Genomic DNA, 17,764 nt, shown 5'->3' on the forward strand with positions numbered 1-17,764 from the left:
AAATTCAATGATTATAAATATTGTACAGATAGGAATATGATTAGTTAGGAAAGCAACAAAATTGGGAAACTATCCAACTGGTTTTATTTTTTTTAAAAACATGTTTGCACATGGCTGTTACTCATTTCTCTGCTAAATTTGGAAGTAGTTTTGCACAGTTATACACAAGTAAAGGCTATCAGATTTATACTGCCTGTTAACTTGAAAGTATTTTCCAGTCCAGTTGTTGTATGAAACCCCATATTTTACCTTGCACTTTGTTTTATACCTTAGCAGTTGAACATATTTGTTGTATCTTAAAGGAGTAAATGCTTATTTTTCTTTAGCAATATTCTACCTTACCATTTTCAAAACTTTAATTAAGTCAGCACCATAACATATAGTGTGCTGCCACCAAAAGTGAAACCATGATAAGTAGTGTGCTGCTGCGAAATGTTAAATGGAGTAATTTTGTGCATCACCTGTATAACGTTTAGGTCTGAGGTTCAGCATGTACATTATGTGGTTCATTGTGTACATTATGTGAGAGTTAACTGTTGCTTGTATATATGCAACAGTTTTTTCAAATATTCAGACTTTTCCATCCACAAACACCACTCAATACTACCAGCTGTGTCTGAGAGTAGACAAACACCACTTAATACACCCAGCTGTGTCTGTGAGTAGACAAACACCACTTAATACACCCAGATGTGTCTGTGAGTAGACAAACACCACTTAATACACCCAGATGTGTCTGTGAGTAGACAAATACTGCTTTAATACTACCAGTTGTGTCTTTGAGTGGACAGATACCACTTAATACTACAGCTGTGTCTGTGAGTGGACAAATACCAATTAATACTACCAGCTGCATCTGTGAGTAGACAAATACCCCTTAATACTACCAGCTGTGTCTGTGAGTTGACAAATACCACTTAATATTACCAGCTGTGTCTGTGAGCGGTCATGCAGGTAAAACCCATTATAATGTGATGCCCAGAGTCCAGAGATTAACATCGCGATATAAGCAGGATCATGTAAACAAATTTTTCAAAATTTTAACAGAAAATGTGCATTGAATATTCAATGTCATCAGTTTTAACTAACCTCTTGATCATATGTTGTTGGTTTTATTTGCCAGGTTTACTTCCTCCTAACATTAAACAGTGCTGACTGTATTAAAAAAATCATTTAACTTTTCTGAACTTGATAGCTATTCTTCATTTTTTAACAAATATAACACTGCAATATGTTTTAAAAAATTTCGGAAGTTAACTCAGCATTAAACACAGTGGTGGGATTAAAACTCTGCTTGGGATACAAATAATCAGCTTTTCTGAGACCATGTATTTAGGATGTTAAAAAGAGAGGTCACCTTAAATTAAAAAATGGGAGCCATGCTGCCATTGTGTTATATTCAGGATCACATTATAATGAATTGCATTATAATAGGTTTCACCTGTACATTTTTTCAATATTTGAAACAGTTGCTATGCTGTAAAAGTAATAGAGATTATTTTCTACAAATTTAATATCATGCATGTATTATATCATGCATTTTCACTTTTTCTTTTAGTCCCAGTCTTTTCCACAAACAGCGTGTTACAGAAGTTATGACGGCAAATAGTAGTATATGTGCTGACATGATGCTTGGGAAGTGACATATATCTGTGACTTTACTTACTGTTTTTTCCTCTTTTTTCCAGATCTGTATGATTTTGCCCTGGATTCATTTGAGCCTCGGTTGATTCCAAACTTTCCATTGGTTATACCTGTCCATTCCAAGTTTATTGTTAAAGCATTCCCTCCCGATGGCAAACCAGTATCCTCTTATAGGTAAGACATGTATGTGTCTATTGTCAATAGTGTGTTGGCAATCCCTGTGTGTCTGTCTGTCTGTCCTGTGAACATTTTTGGTAAATTTTGAAGCAACTGATCATTTATTAGTTTTACAAATCCAGGAATAATCTGCAAACAAAAAAGTGTCTTGTCTAAACATTTCGTTACTAGGCAGTGTAATGCAAGGTAAAGGGTCTCGTCTAAACATTTCGTTACTAGGCAGGGCAATGCAAGATTTTCTTAACTTTCTACCACATTAGAATGGTCATAACTGTTCAGTAAGAAATTGCCTTAAGTTGGTAATTGCTTGTATTTATAGGGTTGATAAATTTCAGTGTTTGGATTTTATCATAAATGTATTTAAATATTTCCATTGTTATCTTCATTCTTACTCTAGTTTTTTTCATTTCTCTGATTCTTTGTTGATCTGGGCTAGTGATGGAGAGGTTAGAGAACACAACTACCTAGAGTGAAAGCAGAAGTTCACAAACTGCATCACACTTCCGGTGCTTGTGTGATGACATAACTGCCATCCTCCATCTTAATGAAAGTATGGAATCTCCATACTTTTTTTCCCCATGATGCATTGTGCCCATTAGTCTGGTTCCCTGTGTCCTATTCCTGCTGCATACTCTCTTACTCGAAAAACTAATTGGCAGACAAAGGTTTTACTATTTACTGATCTATGATGTTGGCTTGCCAATTTAGGCCAAGGACCATCAAACAGCAAAAATAGTTTTCTGTAATGCTAAATTCTTTGCCTGGAAAGTTCTGGCCCTGGTCCATTGTCACGGTTTTAGCTACAGTCTTGAGTAGTTATTTCTTCATCTGCAGTGTATGCTTTCCAGGAAAAGTGAAAATAATGGTATTCAGTAATGTGTGTGTGCGCGCTTTGGATTTTTAACGTAGCTTTAACAATTTTTCAGTCATATCGCTTAGATGTCTGCATTGTGACAGTTTATAGTGATGTCTAGCACTGGGGCATCACGCCATAAACATGTAGCATGATGTCCCACCCAGTCACATTATCCTGACACCAGGCCGACCAGTCCTAACACTAGCCTCTTAATGCTGAGCACCAAGCAAGGCAGCTGTTAGTACCATTTTTGAAAGTCTTTGGTATGACTGGGCTGGGGATCAAACCCACAACCTTCTGCTTCCGAGGCGGATGCTGTAACCACTAGGCCACCGGAACGGTCCCAGTAATGTGTACTGAAAACAATGATTAGATGTTTTCAAGAGCAACCAGCATATCCACAGAAATATTGAACATCAGGGTCTTTCACAGTTTTTAGGCCACCATTTTACTGATCATTGTATTCAAATGTTTCAGTAGAAGGGTGAGGTTGGGAATTGAAAAAGGTTTTAAAGCAAAATTGGGACCAGGTGTCTGGTTGAAAACTGTTCCTTCCATCTCCATTAAAAATGAACAGGATCATGAAGAGATGAAAATCTGCAGGATTTTCAGACATAAGAACTATGTTTGAAGTGATAAATATGTACAAATGGCTTGTAGAAACATTAGCACACTATAATGAAAAGTGAAAAATGCAATCCAGATTCAGAACTGAAACTTGAGTGATTTCGGGTTTCACAAATAACCAGACTTAATGCTGTTCTAACTGAAAAAATGCTAGTAGTGCTAAGATATTTTAATTTGAAAATTACATTTAACACATGTGTTTTTCACTTAGGCTGGTAGTTTAATTGGAAAAGGAACTAAATGGTCATATTTCATGTGAATTCAAGTGATATAGTTACAATGCCCTTCTGTTTGAAACAGGATCATTTCTCAAGTCATGTACCCTGCTTATCAATAATTTTGTGACATATTTATTTGCCTCTAGTTTGGCAAACTGAAAACACTAAGCTACCTTTTCCTCTTATTAAAATATGAATCATATACACTGCAAGGAGTAAAGAGGTCAATGGAAATACACTGCAAGGGCAGTAGAGGATAGGGCCAGGTGAAATACACTGCAAGGGGTGAAAAAGATGCTTATTGAAATACACTGCAAGGAGTGAATAGGACAGGCCAATTTAAAGACTGCAAGGAGTGAATTGGATTGAGGGTGATTGAAATACATTGCAAGGAGTGAAGAGGATACAGTCCAGTTGAAATACACTGCAAGGTCTGAAGACTGAATGGGATATAGGTAAATTAAACACTTCAAGGAGTAAAGAGGACAGAGGCCAATTGGAATTCACTGCAAGGAGAGTAGATGATAGATACTAACTGAAATACACTACAAGGAGTAAAGATAATAGAGGCCAATTGAAATACACTGCAAGGAGTAAAGAGGATAGAAGCCAATTGGAATACACTACAAGGAGTAAATAGGATAGAGGTTGATTGAAACACTGCAAGGAGTGAATAGGATGGAGGGTGATTGAAATACACTGCAAGAAGTGAAGAAGATAGGGGGTGATTGAAATACTGCAATTTGTAAAGATGGTAGAGGCCAATTGTAATACACTGCAAAGAGTGAGTAGGATAGAGGCCGATTGAATCACTGCAAGGAGTGAATAGGATAGAGACTGATTGAAATACACTTCAAGGAGTGAAGAAGATAGATGCTGATTGAAACAATGTAAGGAGTGAAGAGAATAGAGGCTAACTGAAACACACTACAAGGAGTTAATAGGATAAAGGCCGATTGAAACACTGCAAAGAGTGAATTGGATAGAGGGTGATTGAAATACATGTATATGAATCTACTTATGGTATTCACTCATTTCAAAGTTGAATCCAACTGCTGACAACATTGACCCTGATCTGCCATTATGTAGTGTGCCTGCAGGTCATGGTTTATGTTCTTTATTTCACTGATTACTTCTAACAAACTTGACAAATCCACATCTGCTGTTGCATTATGCTAAGGCAGGTCTGGGTCGATATAGTCACTATAGATGATATTACATGAAAAAATAAACCTTGTGTTCATTTACTAAAACTGCAGAGTAGAAAAGTAAAATGACTTTAAAATGCACTTTGTTGTCTCAAATAATTTGCATGAAATAACGTCATATCTCTATTTGTGATGTCATGACTTAATATTGTTGTAGTCACCATATAAATTGATTGGTAATGTATTGATGAATGTTTTGTTTGAGGACAAATATGGAAAAATAGCCTTCACTTTTGGTCCAAACAGATGTTGCCATTTATCAACCTTTTTCCTCCTTGGTCTTCGAAAAAACGCAAAAGTCTGTTGTTCATTAAATATTTGAACTCACAAAAAAAATCTAAATTTTAACAAAAATGTAAATTGCTGATCAGTATTAGTTCCATGAACAATTTCAGGAAAAAATAATTTTCTGTATGAAAATTTTGCATTTGCATATTAGAATGGTTTTCTGTTTTAAGTTAAGGACATGAATTCTAGAATAGGATTCCAGTGATCATTTACAGTATCTCTGTATAGTGCACACTGCTTTAATGGAAATGTGTAGAAAGAATAGCAGCTCATAACGCCAATACATTTATGAGTCCTTTTCTTAATATTATGTTCCTGTTTGACCTGTATATAAAAGGCACACGTTGTTAAATGATAAAATGTTTTAGTTTTTTGGTTGTCCTTGGTAGGTTGGCACACTTAGAATAATTTGATTACATGTGAACAGTATTTACCACTCATGAGTAAAAGTATATTCACCTTTCTTGAAACAGTTCAGTCTGATAGAAACCTTTGATTAGAAATTCAGCCAATGTGGGCATGTGAGAAAGCTTGCCAGTAGCTTCTCGTGGGTCGGTGGTTCTTTCCGGGGTTTTCCGGGTTCTTCCTCCACCATTAATACTGGCCGCCATGTATAGCCTATCGTGCTGAAAAATGGCGTTAAACCCCACAACAACAACAAAAAAAATTGATTAGAAAACTGTTTTCAATTATCGCTTTGTAAATACCATAATAATTTGCCATTTTGTATAAGCAGTAACTGTTATTTCAGTGAGTGCCATTAGATGTACATGATAAGAATGTGATAAATGGCAATTTTAAAATAACACACGATGAGAGACATAACCTTTTGGCACTATTTCTGTTGCTTCAGCACCTTTTTTCTTGGGCTCCAATTTTAATGGCTGTGATCTGTTTCGTGTCTAGATTTCTTGATGCCTGTAAGAAATTGTTGTGGCTCCTGATAAAGATTTCATGCACATCCCTAGGCCAGCATGTATTAATGCATATATCCTTTGTAGCAAGTTTATGGGATAGCATGGATTAATGCATATATCCTTTGTAGCAAGTGTATGGGATAGCATGGATTAATGCATATATCCTTTGTAGCAAGTGTACGGGATAGCATGGATTAATGCATATATCCTTTGTAGTGAGTGTATGGGATAGTATGCATTAGTGCATATATCCTTTGTGGTAAATGTATTGGATACCCAGTCCATTAGTTAGTTAGAATGCACATAGCAAATAACTTCTGCATCCTGGATTATATCAGTTTGTTTTACTCTATAAATGAAATACATAATATAATTAACCTATGATCAGCAGTGCTCAGTGTTAATTAAAAATTATGTTAACAGTTTCTAAAATCTCAGAATAAGTTATATGTTGAATCGGAGCTGATTTTTTCTCACATCTGCTTAAGCACAGTGAGACATATGTATCACTTGTCCAGTAGTGATGGCAGTGGCTAATGCTTAAAGAGTCTGATTCCAGGCTGATATATCATTGTATAGATACAGGCAAAACACCAGATTCCATCCAACAGTTGGTTGTGCCTGTAAGTTTTGTACCTGAATGAGTTATGTTTTAAGAAAACATGAGTATAAATGTTTGCATCAGTGGCGTCAACTCATTGTTAAATTTGTTTTCTAAGGCCCATAGGTCAAAAACTACAAATAAGAATTTGAAGCAAATGGATGCCATTTGTATGAATTTTATAAAGAATTTGAAGGGAATTCCACCCACTGGGGAAATGGATGGAGGAGCCCAAAGGTCACTTTCTAATTTGTATATATTTTGATTGGATTCAATACACAACAGCCAGGAAACATGGTTTATCTTTGGAATATTTTAAAAGTAGATAACTAACATTGTTTCAGAGTACCATTGCCCTGGGTCATGTCCTTGTGTTGGTCCATACCCACATAGCCTCCAGCTACTAAACCTTATATTGTTCCCCCCCCCCCCCAACCATGCATACACTTTTTCAACATCAAAAGTCAAAGTAATTTATGCAACCAGTATGGAGCGTTGGTTTTACCCTGCCTACTGAGGACTGGCCCCTGGATCATTATTTTAGAAGTTTTTCATAGCCCTGCCCTTAAAGGATATGAAAACTTGGCATTACAAGGGGAATTAATGTATACAGTCAGCATAGATATTACTGGATCTTACCCTTCCTACTACTGGAATCAAAACTTGAAACCTATCTCAACCTATAACTGCACACACACTTTCTCAACCTAATAAGGCTTACTACATCTTGCTAATAGATGCTCACCTGAAAGCAGTTCAATTCTAAATTGACCCTCCCCCATTTATTATAGGCCAGCACAAAAGAGAAATTCTCTCTGACCCTCTTTAAAATGGGGATAGGTGTACTTAATCAAACCTACTTGTAAGGGTTTAATTCTTGTCCATTTGTCAGGGATGCACTATGGAAAATTAAACTAGTGTAATGGCTATCAAGCAAGCTAGATAGATAGATTAGAATAGACCAAACAAGTTGAGAATTTACATTTTGCCCATCATTCTGGGCTTGAGATCAATCATGTATGAGATTTTAAATTCATTTATAAGAGAAATAGGACTCAGTTGTCTTGGAATGCCTTGTACAGTCCTCACTTGTTGACTAAATCTTTGTACAGTTGTGTACCAATTTCTCTGGTACAACAAATTCAGGTTCTGCAATGCACTTATGTTGTTTTTCACATTCTTTAACTTTCAACTTGAATTTTCCATTGGATGTGTTATATTTTCTTTTACTCATCTGGGGAAATTCTCAGAGTTTATCACTTCATGAAATAGAATTTCAAACTACAAGATAACTGACAGAATGTTGACTGTTTTGGAAACTTGGTCAAGATTTATGTGGCTAGTGATCTTGTGATTCTGTAAGTGACACATTAATTGTACAGTCTGTGATTCCATAAGTGACACATTAATTGTACAGTCTGTGATTCCATAAGTGACACATTAATTGTACAGTCTGTGATTCCATAAGTGACACATTGATTTATACAGTTTGCAATTCCATAAGTGACACATTAATTGTACAGTCTGTGATTCCATAAGTGACACATTAATTATGCAGTCTGCGATTCCATAAGTGACACATTAATTGTACAGTCTGTGATTCCATAAGTGACACATTAATTGTACAGTTTGTGATTCCATAAGTGACACAGTAATTGTACAGTCTGTGATTCCCTAAGTGACACATTAATTGTACAGTTTGTGATTCCCTAAGTGACACAGTAATTTTATAGTCTGTGGTTCCATAAGTGACACATTAATTGTACAGTTTGTGATTCCCTAAGTGACACATTAATTGTACAGTCTGTGATTCCATACGTGACACATTAATTGTACAGTTTGTGATTCCATAAGTGACACAGTAATTGTACAATATGTGATTCCATAAGTGACACATTAATTGTACAGTTTGTGATTCCCTAAGTGACACATTAATTGTACAGTCTGTGGAATCTTATTAAAGGATGGTGACACATCAGCAAGTGTCAAGCATGCAGCATGATCACAGGAGCAGTCAAACAAGCACCCACAGTTAACTGAATACAGACTAAGCAGGGGCATGTCAAATCCAGGGTTCAATCAAAGAATTTTCAACCGCAAGAGCACACTTTCTAACAAAGACAAGCTGAACATCAATATATTTTCATTGACAGTATTATGTACACACTTCAACCATGGTGTCCTCAAATTTGTTTCTTTGCTGTATTTAAAAGTTGACCCCTATTGAGGTATGAACTAAATTTAGCAGTAGAAAATGTCAACATTATTAGCAATTATATATGGTACTCAGGCTAACTAGAAGACTTGTGGAATTTACAGAGAGACATAATGTGAAACATTATTAATTATGACAGCATTGCTTACTGACTGAAATTTTTTCTTTGTCCACTGGCATATTTTTATCAGCAGGTTTAATATTTCCTTGTATTGTGAATTCTTGAAAAATACAGCTCTGTCATTATGTAGTCAAGAAGTTTGTACCAACTACATGCTGAATAGGGAGAGAGAAAAAAATCAAGAAATTATTTAAAGAAAATATTTATCAATAATGTTCTTAATTGTATTGCAGTGTACAAACCCTTATGCAGTGTGCTAATTTCACCTTATGTCATCCCAATGATATCATAACTGATTTTTGAACTCAAGGAATTTCACTCTTGATTTCTGATGTCAAAAAATTATTTCACAAATGTAACTTAGAATTTGGGACAAAAACTTAGGATAAGTACAGAATTCTTGCCAAAAATTTCATATAAATTTGCTAAGCCTGTACTTCTTTTCCGAAATCATAGTTAAGTGGTTTAGTTTTGGTCTAAAAATCCACCTTGTTGGATTTGAACTCTGTTGTTTGTTTTGAATGGAAAGTGGCCATACTTTCTATTTGACTGCATCTAAGAACAACTTCAGATTCCTTGATCATAATGTTATCAGTGTCTGTTATTTGGCAGTGAGAAAATATATTATTTCATTCCACTGAATTATCAAGATTATTTCTTTCAGAAAATCCAGTAATTCATGACCTAGCGCTAAATAAACAAATTTACTCAGCTCTGTGTAGTCAGGTTTGTGCTGATTTGCCATTAATCGCCTGTGCACATATATAGTCATAACCGCATGTACTCGCATACAAGTAAGGTCCAACTTTAAATAGCTTAGTGATCTGCCATTGCATAATGTGCCAGTAGATCTGTGTCTATATTATTTGTTCTATGGATTACAAACAAACTGCATTTACCCAGATATGCCTGTGCTTTATGGGTTGGCAGATCCGGGTCTGTGCAGTTTGTACTTTGACTTGACTTATTGGTGATTATAAATGGTACTTATATATACCTACATAATGAGAGCTATTTAATGAGTGTATATTTACACTTACCATGTATACTTGCTTATAAGACAAATCCAACGGCAAACAGAATGGACCCAGATCTGTCATTGCTTAATGCACTAGCAGATTTGGGTCTGTGATGTTTTCTAGGAGTATCAGAACAAATATCAGAACAAACAAGTATCAGAACAAATAATAGACCCTGACCTGCAGGTGGATTATGCTATGGTATATGTGGATCTTTGTTGTTTGCAGTTTGACTTATAAACGAATATATATGGTTGATAATCATAAACTTCAGAATTAATCCCATTAATTTGTAGTAATGTTGAGATGCAAGAAAGGTGTATCAATGGTATAAATATTGACAGAATAATGAACAAGGTAAGCAGTGTCAATTTTGTGACCTGTACCATTAGTACTTGCATTTTAAGATCGAACTGTAAACTGCATAGACCCATCTCTGCAATCACACATGATGGCAGATCAGGGTGTATATAATATTTATTCTACCAATTGACCTTACAGTGAATGATAAATATAAGAAAATAACTTAGTTTATAATTGCTTTTGTAAGGCTTTTAAAGCCCCAAATGTTCTTTGAAGCATATGTGTAATTAAGTAACTGATGGAAACACTTCTCAAGTGAAAACTTTCTAACAACTTTAATTTTCTCATTTATGCAATTACTTAATTTGAAATGCCTGTTAAGAATTTTGGATGAGTAGTTATTTGGTGATACCCTTGAAATTCATGACTAGTATTGGTGTGAATGTAGATTTATTGGTTCAAAATTGAACTAGAAAGATTTGGTTTCTTAGTATTCCTTTAGTTTCTGGTATATCAGTCTTGGATCTATAGCCTGTACTCTAATAAGGGCTGATCCAGGATTTTCTTTAAAGGCATGTGGAGTCATTTTCAGACAAGGACATGTGCATCTTTTAATAATGACCATAATACGGGTAAAGTTTTACAGCAAACCATAAAAGAAATTTGTGAATAATTTGACAAATTTTACATTTATTTTTTTCTATGTTAGAGTGGTCTTTGTATACTGGTTTTGATATTAACAAACTCCAAATACGCTGGCTGAATTGCTATGTTAGAGTGGTCTTTGTATAGAGGTTTTGATATTAACAAAACTCCAAATATGCTGGCTGAATTGCTATGTTAGAGTGGTCATTAGCATAGATTAAGGTGGTTCATGTATGTGTAGATTCAAACCATTAATTTTACAATAGGGAGTTGAAGGTACGAGAAGCCTAAGGTTTTTGTTTAAACCAGGAAGTGATATTTACTTTTCCCTGAAGATATATTTATTTTTCAACTAATGAAATGGGTCTAAATCAGGTCTTTGTTTCTACAACACTGAGTTATTTTTTTTCAGATTTTGCAGATATTTTTTTAAATCCCAGGTCCCACTTCCACTCACATCCGACCCCTAATTTAATGGTCAGTCCCCTGAGTTATGCTTTTAAGTAACCTTTTGTTTAATTCGCTGTATTAAATGGATATAACAAGAAATTACTTTTCATCTTACAGTCAAAAAAATGTTACTGGATTGTTGAACACAAAGGTGGCAACAATTTAGCTTTTGCTTCAGTTCATATCATTTAGATGCTTTCATCAGGATCAGGCAGGTGGCTCCTGTTCAGATTATGACATTTTTATTTCTCCAATTAATTTGGAGGATCTCAAACAAATGTGGAGGAGGTAGTTTATGTTTTTACCTTGGAATCATATACACCAGGCCCATGGAATGTGTTCTCTTGGCATGTAAACTTTTGTTTTGGAGGCAGAAGTTGGATATATTGCAGACGCTGAGACATTTATCATGTTAGGGCAATTGTAGGACAGCCATTATAGAAATGGGCATTGCTGTCCAACAGGGAACTGCAGAAATATTTGATAGATGTGAGAAAAACTTGATACAGTCAAGAGTTTTAATACATCTTTTTCATTTAACATTACAGGCATGTTTATTTCCATTTTATTATCTATAGGTTCTCAGACTACCTAGTAAAACACAAGTATTTTAAACCTTAACAGTTTAAACATTTTATTTTTGTTTTATGTTTTTGGTGTTAATTTGAGTTGATAGACAAAATGTTTTACATTGCTAGTCAAACTGTTGCTATTGTTATGCCAGTCATTATATGGTTATTGTTATGCCCAGTCATACTATGGCTATTACTATGCCAGTCATTTTGTGGCTACTGCTATGCCAGTCATTTTGTGGCTATTGCTATGCCAGTCATTTTGTGGATATTGCTATGCCAGTTGTTCTGTGGCTATTGCTATGCTAGTCATTTTGTGGCTATTGCTATGCCAGTCATTTTGTGGATATTGCTATGCCAGTTGTTCTGTAGCTATTGCTATGCTAGTCATTTTGTGGTTATTGCTATGCCAGTCATTTTGTGGATATTGCTATGCCAGTCATTCTGTGGCTATTGCTATGCCAGTCATTCTGTGGCTATTGCTATGCCAGTCATTTTGTGGCTAATCCTATGCCAGTCATTTTGTGGCTATTGCTATGCCAGTCGTTACGTGGCTGTTGTTATGCCAGTCATTTTGTGGCTATTGCTATGCCAGTCATTCTGTGGCTATTGCTATGACAGTCATTTTGTGGCTATTGCTATGCCAGTCATTATGTGGCTATTGCTATGCCAGTCATTTTGTGGCTATTGCTATGCCAGTCATTATGTGGCTGTTGCTATGCAGGCATTTTGTGGCTATTGCTATGGCAGGCATTTTGTGGCTGTTGTTATGCCAGTCATTCTGTGGCTATTGCTATGACAGTCATTTTGTGGCTATTACTTTGCCAGTCATTATGTGGCTGTTGCTATGACAGTCATGCTGTGGCATTTTTTGTGAATATGCAGGTTCATAAAATTTATATGATTTAATTAAGGCATTGTTTTAAAAAGTTTTCTTTTATCATACATTTTCTCTTCATGTGGATATTATGTAGCAGATGTTTTACGTGAGAAAATGTTAGAAAATTTCTGCACTGGATAATCAACAATAAATATCAGCATTTGAAATTATATTCTACCCAGTAGACCAACATCCATTGTACTGTTTGCGTCTGCAAAAAAAGTGAAGTAGCTGGTCCATGTGGCCAGCTCAGAATATAGAAACCTGATGAAAACAAGTCTGGAGCACCAAGAACTTTCTACAGTTGCTTCTCCCATCAGGTCATTGGGAACATCAGGGAAAGGGGAAATACTGCCAAATTTATGTTGAAGACTTGAATACGCTGATTGATAAGTTTTAAGCCTTTTAATTTGCTATAATGATGACAGTTACACCCAAATTGTGATTCAAAATATGTTGACATCATTGAAATATAACAACTTGTGTGGCATTTAAAGATATTTCATGGTTACACATACAGTTAGGTGGGGTGTTGTGCTGGCTGAGAATCGATTACCATCCAGATTATGGCTTCTCCTGAATGGTACATATAATTTACTGTTGTCATTGGCTGATTCCTTATTCATGTTACACTGTTATCTGAGTACATAAGAAGTAATTTTAATGAATTACTTGACAAAATGATGACTGGAGCAATATCTGGTAAGAATACGCATGTATTGAGTAGAAACTTTAAGACAAGTATTGACTAGAAATTTGAAGATAAGTATTGAGTAGGAATTTAAAGACAAGTAAGGACTAGAAATTTGAACACAAGTGTTGAATATAAATTTGTAGACAAGTATTGACGAGAAATTTGAACACAAGTATTGACTAGAAATTTGTAGACAAGTATTGGGTAGAAAGTTGAAGACAAGTATTGAGCAGAAATTTAAAAACAAGTATTGAGTAGGAATTTGAAGACAAGTATTGAGCAGAAATTTAAAAACAAGTATTGAGTAGGAATTTGAAGACATGTATTGAGTAGGAATTTGAAGACAAGTATTGTGTAGGAATTTGAAGACAAGTATTGAGTAGGAATTTGAAGACAAGTATTGACCAGAAATTTAAAAACAAGTATTGAGTAGGAATTTGAAGACATGTATTGAGTAGGAATTTGAAGACAAGTATTGAGTAGGAATTTGAAGACATGTATTGGGTAGAAATTTGAAGAGAAGCATTGAGTACAAATTTGAGGACAAGTTTGGAGTAGAAATCTGAAGACAAGTTTTTGAGTAGAAATTTGAAGACAAATATTAATTAGAAATTTAAAGACAAGTATTGGATATAAGTTTGAAGACAAGTATTAAGTGGAAATTTGAAGGCAAGTAATATGTAGAAATTTGTGGACAAGTTCTGAGTAGGAGTTTAAATACAACTATTGACAACTTTCAAGACAAGTATTTAATAGGAATTTGAAGATAAGGACTGAGTAAAAATGTAAAGACAGTTATTGAGTAGGATTTTGGAAATAGTTTTGTTTGATAATGGTAATGAACATGCACTAATGAAGAAGATGTGTGAAGTAAGTTGATCCAACAATGGTATAAAATAAACATTAATAAAGTTCACCATTTTAATCAAAGTGAACTACCCACTTCTCAAAATTCAACTGTCCTGGAAAAAACATTCTTGATCCATCCCAGGTAAAGGGATCTGTCCAAAAATGTGTAAAGTATTTACCAGAAGGTAAATGATACACATGACCCACCTGCTATTAGACCAGCTTGCAGCAGATTTGTTATTACTAAAACTATGCTAAGTTTATGTTATCTGAAGAATTTGAGAGAGTACAAAAAGGGAGAAATGACAGATACAGCACTCTCCCATTATAACACTCTCCATCAAACCATATAATTGATTGCTTTATAGTGAAGTCAGTGATTATAGTTTTACCATCACTTAATGAAATGGGATCCAGGACCATACCTACCTTATGATAAGAACCACAGGATCTGTGTTATAATGATGGTCCTTATAACAGGATATGTGTTATAATGAAGGGACTTATAACAGGTACTGTGTTATAATGATGGGCATTATAACAGGTACTGTGTTATAATGATGGGCCTTGTAACAGGTACTATGTTATAATGATGGGCCTTGTAACAGGTACTGTGTTATAATGATGGGCCTTGTAATAGGAGCTGTTTAATGATGGTCCTTATAACAGGATCTGTGTTATAATGAAGGGACTTATAATACACACTGTGTTATAATGATGGGCATTATAACAGAAACTGTGTTGAAAGAGCATTGTAGTGGAGTATTTTATATATGTAAAATGTTCTATACTATCAAGCAACTGAATGAAAGTGGCAGCCCCATAGGACTCAGAAAGCATTAAACTTCAGAGATAACACTATACATGGGATTGAAAGCCATTAAGGTTATCATCAACAGTATATTTGTAAGCATTTCATAATATATATTTATGTTTTGATTTTCAGATGGTTGGACAAAAATGATATGACAGTCAGAGAAAGTGGTGTAATTCACACAGATGGCAGTCATTTGGTGTTTGAGAACCCACAAGAAATTGACTCTGGGAATTATACCTTTGTCATCAACAACAGTGCTGGAGAAAAGCGTCAAAATGTTTGGATTATTGTCTCAGGTAAAGCACAGGTGAAATAGATGGAAAGAAACTACTCAGTGACCTGGGTGTGTTTTGTCATCATGAAAACAATTTGAATTGTACATCAACTATTTTTCTTTAGTGTATGTCCATACACATCTGTGTTGGCACAAGGAATGGCCAGAGTTGCTAAAAATTGTTAGCTGGTAGCTTGTATCAATTTAAAACAACATGTTTGGCAGCTAAAACATTCAAGGTTTATGTTTGTTTGCCAGTTTGAAATGAATTGTCTTCAGCAATGAAGATTTTTTTATTTTGAGATCGAATTAATTGCAAAAGGGATTAAATTTATGCAAATACACAGTTTGTCATTTAATCATTAAACTATTAATTTGGAATGAAAATTAACTGAGAAACAAATTGGGTATTATAATACAAAATGCAGGTAGATAATGAGCGAATACTGAAATTAAATGAAACGAAGATACAGAAAAGAAACTCCTGGCTCATTTTAGTTGAATCAGATGTTCAAATATTATTAAGATGTTCAAATATTATTAGTTACCTGAGTATTTTATAAAATGTTTCCAATTAAAAGATAATAATGCAGTGGAGACAATAAAGATTATAGTGGCAAAGCTATCAAAACAGTGAACTCATTTTTAGCACTATATAAATGTGTGTTCCCCAAATTTGGAAGATGGGGGACACAGTGTCCCCTACCTTTTGTACTATCAGCTGTTAACAATGAAAACAGAAAACTGAGATACCTTCAGACAGCAAAGCATGTTTACTGTTGCGACAAGTTCAAGAAACCCAGCTCTATCATGCTTTTCTACAGTAAGTTAGAGGTTGATCCAATAGGTGGTAATTTCTATAAAAAAATTTTGGAAGGCTTTACCTTCGTAAATTTTGTTTGCAATTCATATTTTTAGAACTTCCAAACAACATCAATAATAGCCAGTACTGTGCTGATTAACATTTGTTATATAAACACACATATACATACATAAATAAATTACTCACAGAAAATACAAGGTTGGATTTTAAATGTATTTATTGACAATAACTTTGTTTTATTTGTTTCTTTGCTTTCTTAAAAGTGAGCTCAACATATTTGTTTCCATTGACCTTTGGTAAGGAACTGTTCGGATTAGCTTACAATAGTTGAAACTTTGGTCATCAAACCCTTATGCATCACAGTTAATGGATACAGCATGAGCCTTTCAGCAGAGGGAACATGATTGCTTTATTTCTGCTGCTGAACATGAGTTGGCTTTATTGTATACAAGTTAGTACTTCACAACAGCTTGAGAAAGTTAAACAATAGTTGTACAAGTGTAAACAATCATCTTTACTTGATTGGTATCACCAGAATGTGTCAGGTCATAAGATACAAGCCAAACTGTTGCATGCCAGGTGGGCCAAAACTTATTGCAAGTCATTTCATACCGATAGGCTTTTAGCACTAAATCTTGTAATCAAGAGTGGCTTGCCATTATCTAGTGGGCAGACAAAGAAGACCATGTTGAATGCCAAGACTATGCCTCTTCAGTTATTGACAGCAATACATTCATTAGTTCAGTGTTTTACTTATGCAAATATTGTTTTTAGTTGTAGTAAAATGATGATTCTGACAGAAGGTTTAAATTGCTTGTTTGCTTTCTTTGGACTATTCATCACTGCTATAATGATGCAATTACTTAATCCATTGCCTGCAAGCTTGGTGACAGCATGTCAGCATTTTTTCTTCTAATTGATTTAGTATGGGCATAGTTATCAATATAACCAGATATAAGGATGTTTTTCAATTAAGTCAGTTAGAACCACATTATGCAATAAAAATTCTAATTAATGTCTTCTCATTTTTGGCAAGAAAGATAAAATCTAACTAAATTTCTTATTAACATTTGCATGTTTTGATTTATAGAATCTTTAGTGTGTCCATTTGTCCATCTCCAGGTTTTCTTCTTCATGACTAAAATGCTTCAGGACACCATGCTAAAAGAGAGATGACCATGCATTGTTGGGAAGTAATTCAAATTTGTTAATTAATGTAATGATTTCAAGGTCAAGGTCAAGGTTTATAATGTAACAAAACATTAAATCACTTACTGAATTATTTTTATGCTTTTAATACCAAATTGGTTGTTTACAAAATTGTTTGTTTTCAAATATGTGTTTTGCTCAGTTTTGAGAGCTCACATTGCATGCTTCTACAGTATATAGTACAGTATAGCATGGTGAAGCGTCTTGATCTAATAGTAATCTTGGAATGTTTTAAATTCTGAGTTATGAGAGTACACTTCTTATTTGTTTTGGATTTACTGGTTAATTCCTGATATTCATTGATAATTTTCTGTAATTTCATTTTGGATCTCAGATTCTGTTGAAAATGGCTTTTCC

At 34.6% G+C, this 17,764-nt stretch overlaps 1 protein-coding gene across 1 annotated transcript in view; it reads left to right on the top strand.

Moving 5' to 3' along the window:
- Positions 1–17,764, top strand: part of LOC149808489 (inactive tyrosine-protein kinase 7-like) — a 168,285-nt gene that overhangs the window by 113,932 nt on the left and 36,589 nt on the right. Inside the window, exons 7-8 of the mRNA XM_089978075.1 lie at positions 1,689–1,818; positions 15,231–15,397. Of these exons, the coding sequence (XP_089834201.1) occupies positions 1,689–1,818; positions 15,231–15,397 (297 nt within the window). The remainder of the gene's footprint in view (positions 1–1,688; positions 1,819–15,230; positions 15,398–17,764) is intronic.

This window comes from Sinohyriopsis cumingii, chromosome 1 (assembly GCF_028554795.1).
Source record: "Sinohyriopsis cumingii isolate HCF-2022 chromosome 1, ASM2855479v2, whole genome shotgun sequence".
NCBI lineage: Eukaryota > Metazoa > Mollusca > Bivalvia > Unionida > Unionidae > Sinohyriopsis > Sinohyriopsis cumingii.